The 9,923-nt window shown below is 52.9% G+C and overlaps 1 protein-coding gene across 1 annotated transcript; it reads right to left on the bottom strand.

Annotated features, from left to right (window-relative positions):
* Positions 1 to 3,988: 3,988 nt before the first annotated feature.
* LOC114229652 (ral guanine nucleotide dissociation stimulator-like) lies at positions 3,989 to 9,679 on the bottom strand. The gene is made up of 10 exons (XM_054728542.1): positions 9,641 to 9,679; positions 8,809 to 8,999; positions 8,399 to 8,646; positions 7,434 to 7,649; positions 6,977 to 7,080; positions 6,431 to 6,500; positions 5,688 to 5,753; positions 5,180 to 5,251; positions 4,332 to 4,453; positions 3,989 to 4,147 (listed from the first exon to the last, which is right to left on the bottom strand). The coding sequence occupies exons 2-10, from the start codon at positions 8,981 to 8,983 to the stop codon at positions 4,117 to 4,119; spliced, it is 1,104 nt and encodes a 367-aa protein (XP_054584517.1). The 5' UTR covers positions 8,984 to 8,999; positions 9,641 to 9,679; the 3' UTR covers positions 3,989 to 4,116.
* Positions 9,680 to 9,923: the final 244 nt, after the last annotated feature.

Raw genomic sequence — 9,923 nt, 5'->3', positions numbered from 1 at the left:
AGTCAAGCTGAAAACACTCCAGCCTCTGGCAAAGCATGTTTCCAGGACATGGCTTTGGCAATGCCACTGGATTCAGATGAGGATAATTAAAGAAATGCTCATGTGCCTTCCCAGGCGCTCTCTACAGCTGTTAGTCTGCTGGCCTGCCTTACATGTTTCACAGGTGTCAGCCCATAACAACAAGAATACCTCAGGCCCCTCTGTGGCTAGACAGCTCTGCTTTGGTGTGCTTCCCTCTGAGCTGCACTGGTCTGCTCTGTCCGCTCTTCTTAGACATCATCTGTGTTTCAGCTCCAGTCCAAGAAGCAGACTTCTGTCAAAGGGGAAACTGCACTCCCCCAGCCAGAGGGGAGGTGGTGCAAATAGACAGAAGTCCAGCCCTGAGACTTTTGCAAAGGAGGGGACCAAATCCTGCTGCCCCTCCCATGGACAAAGAAGCCTGGGGGTGACCTATGAGAAAGAAGGGGGTGTTTTCCCTTCCCTCCTGGTTTTCAGGGCTCACCAGGAAGAGTCCCAACTGCTAATCGCTTTAGAGAAGGGGAAGCAGCCCTGTCTCCTGAGGACCGAGCAGTCGCCCTGCTGGTGATGAACAGGTTGCCCTGCCCACGGGGACACTCACTGACACCGATCTTCTTGACCTTTAGTGTTCTTTTGTCTACCTAGGACGGGGACCCAGTAGGCAGGATGCGATGTAATTGCAGGACTGAGGGACACTTGTGAGCTCCCAAAAGCCACACCTCAGGTGTCCCGCCCAGTGTCAGGAACCCTAGGAATTGCTACACAGCAAGGTCTGAGGACGACCAGGGAGCCAAAGACACAGATTCTCTAGACTGACCAACAGGGAGAGTCCACACCTGCCCTCACCCAACTCCTGCCCAGACTCACCTCTCCTCACTGAGCTGCTCCAGGACCCAGAACCAGGCCCTGAATGGCTCCTGGGGAAAAATCTGATATTTCTGGGCAGACTGCTGCAACACTATGTCCTCCATTACATTCTGCTTCTGGGCCCAGAGGGAAGGAGAGGATGCACACACTACCTGAGGTGGGGTGAGGGGTGGGGCAGGGGCCCGGTCCTGGGTTTTGCACACATGGGCACCCTCCTTCCCTCTAATTCCATGCAGGCATTACACGTGCTCAGAGTTGGCCATCCACAGCCCTTCTCCTAGGAAATTATCCTTGATGCCATTCCTACTAGCAGACACCAATTGGAGGGTTCTCCCACTTCTGTTCTCAAGCTCTCCCAGTAAATGGAAGACGCAGGGGATGGAATGTGACAGAAAGGGCTTCTCTGGTTGTCACTCCCCCTGCCGCCCTGCCCAAGTACATGGTAAAGAGCCCCCTGGACAGGACTTGCCCCCTATACCAACCCTTGTCATGTTGCACTATCACCCGGTCCATGAGGCTGCAGAAATGGGGAAAGACAGGATTTGATTCTAGGCCAGGCTCTGGGCTGCAGAAGAAGGGGACAGATCACTTTGATGGGCATGTTGCACCAGGTCTCAGGGGCAGCTGTGCTAAGAACTGAGTGTTCCATATGAGGACTCTGTGACTCCAAAGGTAAATCTTGGGTTACCCCAGGTCAGGCCCTTGTCACCCACTTCCGGATAATCCTCCATCCTAGTGTCCAACATCTACAAGGTCAATCAGAAATTTGCCAAGGAATGGAACAAAGTGGGTAAAGAGGGTGAGGGTGAGATGAGCCCCAGCTCTCAGGTGACACACAAACCCTCCCCGGGAAACCTTCCACCCTCAGCTTTTTGCCCCACTCCCCCCACCCCGCCTGGGGTTTTCATGTGGAACAGCCCAGAACCCTTACAGAGTCACCTCAATTGTGCATTCCCTCATTCTAAGATTCCTCATAATCTCCCTCAGGACCTCCTTTGGGCAACTCACAAGTTCAGTGGTACAGGGCCAGCCCCAACCCCATATCCATCCTGCACCCACCTCTTCCAAGCTCTCCCATTGGTCACTTCTAAGGGAGGGTTTCAAGTTCCATGGAAACAGGAAGCGTGGTTGGAGCAGGAAGGCCTCCCTCTCTTGACTTGGAGGCCTCCAGCTGGCAACACAGAGACCCTTCTCCTCTGACCCTGGAGTGTTCCCCAGACAGGCTCATTCCCCTTCTTCTGTGGCCTCTATTAGGAACCTCGTGTATTCAGCATCAGAGTGACACACGTGGAGGTTGGCTTCAGCCAGGGTGGAGGGCGGGGTCATTGAGCTCATGCTCACCTCACTCCATTACCCCCAACACAATTGACCTCATACACTGGACATCTGACCCAAGTCAGCTGGTACCAGTGCCACCTGGACTTCAGCATGCTCTGGTTGTGGACGGCTCCCATCTGCAAGGCTCACTCGGTGTGTGTGAACTTGGGCCTGGGTCTGGCCTCCCTGATCCATTCTCACCTTGGAAAGAGGGTGACCTCTGCCTAGCTCCCATGTTCTCCTGAGGACTCAGTGTCATTCTATCATCATTGTTCTCACCCTCAGTCCTTTAGGTGGGACAGGGCAGGGAGCTCTGCACAGTCCTTTCCTGCCCTGAACTCGTGACCACCCTGTGAGGCCTGTAGCATGGAATGGTCACGCCTCCATGTCACTCGCCAGGAGATGGAGGCCAACAGAGGGACAGTTATGTTCTTAGACTGTTCCAGCCCTTCTCACTATGATCATCCACAGAGCCCCAATTCCCTCTCTCATCTCTGATGAATTTAGTAAATGCATCATGTTCTAAGCCCTTAGACATCTTGTCTGCCATTCAGTGTGGGAGCAGCATGAGGGAAATAAAAGAGCCAAGTTCTTGAAGTGTGCTGGGGGCTGGGGTGGTGCTTATGGGAGAGTCAACTCAAATGCCCATAATCTCAAGGGAAGCACAAGAAGCAATTGTAGTTTCCTGAGCAACACAATGATGCTTGGGAGAGACCCATTCAGTGTGTGGTTCCACGAACTGGGCAGACAGGAGGATGGCTCCATTGCAAGTCACATGGCCCATTTAGAATTGGGAATTAAACACAGTGTGCACTGCCCTTATATAGTTAAGGGCCAGGCACACAGGAATACCTGCTGCTTATGCTTTGTTACAGGACGATGACACACTGGAGGAACAGCAGTAAAGTAAGAATAGGCACCACAATGAAAGGTCATTTCATGGTAACAGGTCCGGACAGGCTAGGGGCTGGGTGCTTTGTCCGCCCCTCTGTGTCGAATGGGGCTGGATACACATTCTCCCTCAGATCAGGACTTACCTAGAGCACTTTGGAACCAGAGCCCAAGCAGGGTCTCAGCTGGGGTGTTTCCACTTTGCTGGTCATCTATGCATATGCCCAAAGCAGCCTCAACTATCACCTCAATCCCACAAACCTTCACATCATCCTACACACAACCTTACCTCTCCACCATTTGTCTCTTTCTCTGTTCTACCTTTTAAGCAGAGCACGCAGCACATCCTGACTTCACGGTATGCATGTGCTGGCTGGTTTGACTCTGTCATACAAACATGCCATCCAGACATGCTCTTTGCTTGAGCACTTTGCTTCTAGTGCCTGGCCCATAGGAGGTGCTCAACACATACCCGATAAAGGGGCCAGTGAATGAATTCCTCTTAACCCAATCTACTGATCTGAAGAGTCCCCAATCAATTTTCCAAGGGAATTTGATGAAATGATTCAAAATGCATACTTACTAAAATATAAAATGTGCTTTTTTGAAACAAATATATTTGCATGAAATGATTCAAAATGAATTGAATAAATGTTCAGAGGTACCTATACAACAATGATCAACAGAGAGTTATTCATAAAGTAGAGAAGAAAATAATTTTAAGTCCATTAACTATGACCAAATTGTATAAATTATGATGAAACAGGAGAAAAGATACTAGAAGATATCATTTTTCAGAAAGAATTTTAATATTGCTAAATAATTTACTAAACATAAACATGAGAAAAATTTATAACTATGGTTAAGGGTATATTTACAAGTATTGTGACTATATTTGAAAGGGTAAATTTTAAAATATAGTTCCCATTTAGTGTATGAAACTGCTATAACGTTCAGAATAATTTCCACATCTGCAGAAATCCAATGAATTTCTTCGATCAGTTTTCCCCTGGCCACCTAGGTCTATGGCTCCAGCTGGCAGGACCGGATGTAACTGCAGGACAGAGTGGCACCTGTGAGTTCCCAGGCCTCAGGTGTCCCTCCCAGTGTCAGGAGCCCCAGGAATTGCTACAAAGCAAGGTCTGTGTGGGGATCAGGGAGCCATGGACAAAGATTCTCTGGACTGACCAGCAGAAAGCGTCCACTCCTACCCTTGCCCAACTCCTGCCCGGCCTCACCTATCATTCTCACTGAGCCGCTCCAGGGCCCAGAACCAGGCCCGGAATTCCTGCTGAGGTTGGATTTCATATTTTTGGGCAGCCTCCTGAAGCACCACTATCTCCTGCAGAATTTTGTCCACCTGGGGCCAGAGGGAAGGAGAGGATGCAGATACTGCCTCAGTGGGAGTGCAGAGTGGAGCCGGGGCACAGTTCTCGGTCTTTGAACACAGGACAACCCTCCTTCCACCTAATTCCACCCAGGCCCTTCCTGTGCTCAGAGATGGACATCAATAGCCCTTCCTCTAGTCTAGACGGTTATCCTTGATGCCACTCCCGTGCCCACAGCCATCAAATGGAGGGTTCTCCCACTTCCGTTATCAAAATCTCCAAATAAATGGAAGATACAGCAGGTGAAGCTACTATGTGTACTGGCCAGGGTGTCATTGATTCTCACTCCCCTCCCCTGCTTCTCAGGAGGTTGCCAGATGCTCAGGGTTTTTTTGTTTGTTTTTTTTTATGTGTGTTTTTTTCTTGTTTTCTTTTTTCTATGTTGATCTCATTCCCCCTAAAAGGCAGACATCTAAGGTCCATCAGAAAGAAACACCTGGCTAGGACTAGCCCCTTGTGCTCACCTTTTTCATGTTACACTACCATCAGGACCTAGGAGGGGGTGGGAAACACTAAAAAACAGAACTTGGATCAAGGCCAGGTTCTGGGCTCCCAAGGAGGGTGTAACAGATGGCTATGATGGGCCTGTCTCTCCAGCTCCAAGGGGAGGCTGTGCTGAGAACTCAGGGCTCAGTATGGGGTTCTCTGTCCCCCAAGGTCAATCCTGGACACCCCAGGTCAGGCCCCAGTTAACCCACCTCCATATCATCTTTTCTCCTCGCGTCCATCCTCCGCAGAAGTGTCAGGTATTCTCCCAGGAAGGGAACACACTGGGCAAACAGGGTGAGGGTGGGATCAGCCCCTGTTCTCAGGTGCCCCACAGATCCTCTTCTGAAAGCCTCCCACTCTCAGCCACCTGACCACCGCAGGGTTCTCATGTGGAGCAGCCCAGGTGCCTTAGGACCTCCACTCAATTGCCTCCTCCCTCACTCTCCAGGAATGCCTCTTGATCACCTCCCAGCATCTCCTTTGGGCAAATCACAGTGTCTGTTTTCCTGGGCCAGACCCAGGACCATGTCCATCCTACACTCAGCTCCCCTAGGCCCTCCTCTTGGTCACAACTAAGGGACGGTTTCAGGATCTGTGGGCACAGGAGATGGGGCTGGAGGAAGAAAGCCTCCCTGTTTTGCCTTGGAGGCCTCCAGTGGGGAGCACGGAACACCTTTTGCTCTGACCGCGGAGCGTTCCCCAGACAGGCTCACTCACCTTCTTGTGCAGCCCCTTCCTGGATCCTCGGAGGTGGAGCATCATAGTGGCAAACCTGGAGGGCTGCTGCCGCCAGGGTGGAGGGCAGGGTCATTGAGCTCATGCTCACCTCACCCCACTTCCCCACCACCCCTGACCTCACACCCTGGACATCTGACCCAAGTCAGCTGGTACCAGTGCCACTCCAACTCCAGCATGCTCTGATTCTGGATGCCTCCCAGCTACAATGCTCACTCGGTGTGTTTGACTTTGGGCTGGGCCTGACCTCCCTGTCCCATTCCCTCCTCTGAAAGATTCTCCTGATTCTCACAAATTCTCCTGAGGACTCAGTGTCATTCCTGTCATCATTGTTCTCGCCCTCAGCCCTCCAGGTAGGACAGGGCAGGGAGCTCTGCACAGATCTTTCCTGCCCTGAACTCATGACCACCCTGTGAGGCCTGAAGCAGCAGATGGTCACCCTTGCATGTCAATCACAAGGAGAATGACTGGCATCGAGTGCTCTAGGGGCACAGTAGGAAGTCTCAGAGAGCAAACCCGTCTGTCTCTGGGCCCTCCAGAGGGACCTGAGGCCAAGCAGCTCTTTTGTTCCACCTGCGCATGGACCAAACAGATCCCTCTTCCTGGTAATCGGGACCCAGAGTGTGAACATTTCCTGAGAATCTTTAAGTGACAAACTACCACAGCCTGTGCAGTGCCCCCATCCCTCTTGCCCTCCTCTCTGCAGACCTCCAGGCTCGCTCTACCTTGATGAACTGTTTCCTGCTCAACGAGCTGTCTTCCTTGAAGAGTTTTTTAACTGTAACTGCGCGCCTCCTGAAGAGATGGAAAGAGGAAAGACATGTTTAGGAAAAATGGGAGAGAAGGGTTAACAGCATATTCCTTTTGACAATCTCATGTTTCATACTGCCTTGGTGAGGGTATTACTGGGTTCCTCTGAGCAGGAAGGTCTCCGTCGGATTGGGTAGGGCTCTCATGCTGGTCTCTGGGCCTCCTTCCCATATCGAAGGAGAAGTTCTGTTTTGAACAGTTTGGGTTTCAACTGGGCATAGGGTTCTGGTGCTGGTAACATGAAAATCACCCCCATTTGGCTCAATGCAGTCTCTGACATTGAAGGAAACTGACTCCTGAAGCAGAGTTAGTGGCCTGAGGGTCCAGAGAGCCTTAGAGACCCGGCCCACAAGACAAGTCTTTGTCCCCAGGGTTGGCTGCCTCCCAGCAGGTGAGGGGACATTGGGAGACATATGGGCGACACATTAGCAGGCTTGCTGTGATGGGAGAGGCCTACGCACCTGCAAACTTTCCCCCACGTCTCCTGCAGACGAACGATGGAAACGCTCTGTAGAGCGGCCAGGATGGCGTGCAGGGAGGAAAAATTCCTTAGGCTTCTGCACTCCTGGGGAAGGGGAGACATGTTCTGTGAGGTGAGAGCTGCAGCTGTAGCTTCAGGCACCCTTGATTGACAGCTCCTCTTGATAGGACAGATGCTCAGGGTGCGCACTTTTAGCACCCAAAGACCAACTCCCAGAACTAGGAGGATCCCAACTCAACCCAAAGAAGGAGCCAGGAAGGAAGTGAACCTCTCACCATGGGGACCGGGTGGGTCAAAGTCTGAGGGACCCAGGCAGAGAGGACCTGGAGGCTGTGCTGGGGATCTGATCTCAGTCCTCAGTCCTGAGAGCTGTCTGAGCAGCAGATGCATTTTTCAAGGGTCCGCACAGGGATGCTGCTGGGCTTCCCCTAACATACCTTGGCTACCTTTATCCAATGTTCCACCACTTTGGCCCTGTCCTGGGCCATCAAGCTTGGGTCCCCAAGGCAGGTGGTGATCACACAGGTAGCCACGTGGTTGAATTGATTGACAGTGGCACGGACAGTGGATACCAGGTGCCCCTTGCGAGGCTCGGTCCTCTGTGACCAGACAGAGCCCAGGCACTGGTGGGGCAGAACCTTCTTGAACAATTCCTGGGAAGAAAGGGGAGTGTCACCCAGCCCTGCCACACACCAGTTCAGGGTCCCCAGCCCCTGAAGGAGACACTGGACAAGACTGAAGCTCAGGAAGCTCAGGAAGCTCAGGATTTGACTGAGCCTTGGAGTCCATGGGAGTCATTCTCTGTCCACCCAGGGCACCCAGCACTGGATGACCCAGGGGCCAAGACTGGTGGGGAAGGGACAGGAGCATCTGCCTCCAGCCCATCCTCAGTGACTCCAAGCTCCAGGAAGTGGCTTACGTCTGCTCACCCCAAGAGGGCATCTTCCAGCATCTGACACCCCTCTGGACCCAATCCACATTCAGTGCACATTCCCCTGTGACAGCTACACCCACAGCTGTTTGTCTCACTTAGTGGTAAACACACATCAGGGGCAAAATAAGTGCTTAGGCTGCTGAGCCTATGGGCTCATGAATGGGCGGCCGATGGATCTGGCTGCACACAGTGAGCTCCCTGCCCTACTAACAGGGCCAGGCCCCACCCAGCTTCCTGTCTCCTCTCCCTCTTTTAATCTGCACAGCCACTCTGTGCAGCAGGGCCTGGGGTGCCCACCTCCACAGCCCACAGGGGGTTGAGAAAGTTGTCCAGGACCCATGGGTGGTAAAGAGGTTGAGCTGCGATTTGCATCAAGATCATAGGAGTTGGGATCAGGGAAAGGCAGGTTGGTGCGGCCAAGGGCAGAGGGAATTCCTGTCCCTCCCACCCTGAGAGACCAAGACTCACTGCATCCATTGATGTTAGTTGCTCGGCCACCAGTCTTGGAGGGAAGGTGAGGATGGGAAGCTTCTCCTCCTTAGGGGTCACAGCCCTGGGGTAGTCAGTTGTTGGGGATGGAGCTGGCTCTGTTGTTGGCATTCGGATCAGAGCTGGTGGTCCACATTGCTCCACCACTCTCACACCAGGACCAGGCTCTAGCCCAGGAGCAGGCCCTTCCACCAGCTCTGGGGTGTGGTTGAGCTCTTTAAGTGGTTCTAGAGCAGGTTAAAGAGACAGGTATTTGCACATGCCTCACTTTCCCGTGCATTTTCAGACACAGGAAAGATGTGACTGCCTTAAAGGGAAGACTGGCCCGTGAAACACCCCACCCCCTGCCCCACTCACCCAATCCTCTTGCCAGACTACAGTCCCCTCACCTTCCCACTGTGCCTCTGTAGGCTCTAGTCTCTCCAGCTCCACCCAAAGACTTCTTACTTGGCCCACTGGGTGTTTGACAGGGAGGCTGTGCAGCACCAAGGCCTGCTTTAGAATGAACCAGGGGAACATGAGGGGCTGGCCGAAATGTTGTATCAGGTCCGGCCAGGTTCCCATCACAGAAGCGGTGGCCCTGGGGAGAGGCAGGTGGGGAATACAGTCAGAGTCCTGGTCTTTCCTTCCACTCTGCCCTCCCATGACACCCTTATTTAGGACTGAGCCTCTGTGTAGGCCCCTCCCCATCCAGAGGAGAGTCCCATGCCAACCCTGGCCACCTGTGTGGCTATCATGCTTAAAGCATTCGTGGAATCTAGCAGGTTGAACACGGAGTCTGTGTGAAACTCTTCTTCCCACTGGCAGCTCTCCTGAAGGACCTGTACACTACCCACCTCAACCCTCCATAACCGTGGGCATCGAGGCTGAGGACTGAGACAATCTTGTGATCAGCCTGATCACCACCATCCTGTTCTGAGCCATCCCGTGGGGTGTCAGGGGAGATGGATGTGGAGAGGGGAAGGCAGAGCGGGATGGGTTTGTGGTGGGGATGGGACTCGGAGGGTCAACTCAGCCCAGCCTCCCCTCTGGGTCAACGAGGCCAGGGACCCCGACCACTGTCCTCTTTCTCATGTCTCCTTGCGGAGGAGCCCCCAGAGCTCAGACCTCTCTTGGGAATCAGAAGATGTGTAAGATTGGGGATCTGCCAGGCCCTGCCCTGCCTAAGCACCTCCTCTGCTAACACAGGAGACCCTCCTTCTGCACCCACAGACCACTCACTTTGCCAATTGCTCCTGCGGTGTGTCACCCCTGTCATTATGCAGAGGTATCCCTCCAGAGGTACAAAACACCCTGATGGAATCCGATGTGATGGATGGTGGCCAGGACCTGTGAATGATGGACAGTGTGACTGTCTGACTTGGTGACTAGAACAGAGGCCAGAGATTGTGTCTGCTTCATTCCTTGAGTCAGGCTAAGTGTCTCCAAAAGTGCCTGCCTGTAGTAGGAGCTTAGCACAATTGTCAATTAAATGAGCTCCAACCAGAACCATCTGAGCCATCTG

Source organism: Eptesicus fuscus, chromosome 16 (assembly GCF_027574615.1).
Source record: "Eptesicus fuscus isolate TK198812 chromosome 16, DD_ASM_mEF_20220401, whole genome shotgun sequence".
Taxonomy (NCBI): Eukaryota; Metazoa; Chordata; class Mammalia; order Chiroptera; family Vespertilionidae; genus Eptesicus; species Eptesicus fuscus.
The sequence above is the reverse complement of the archived record's forward strand: the minus strand, read 5'-3'. Positions and strand labels throughout refer to the sequence as shown.

What these genes read in the sequence shown, in the direction of transcription:
- LOC114229652 (XM_054728542.1), bottom strand. Translation starts at nt 8,983, where the DNA reads ATGGGAACCTGGCCGGACCTGATACAACATTTCGGCCAGCCCCTCATG. An exon ending in TACAGAGGCACAGTGGGAAG is followed by an intron (nt 8,647 to 8,808) that starts GTGAGGGGACTG and finishes AACCTGCTCTAG; the next exon opens with AACCACTTAAAGAGCTCAAC. An exon ending in GGAGAAAAGATGATATGGAG is followed by an intron (nt 4,454 to 5,179) that starts GTGGGTTAACTG and finishes CTCTGGCCCCAG; the next exon opens with GTGGACAAAATTCTGCAGGA.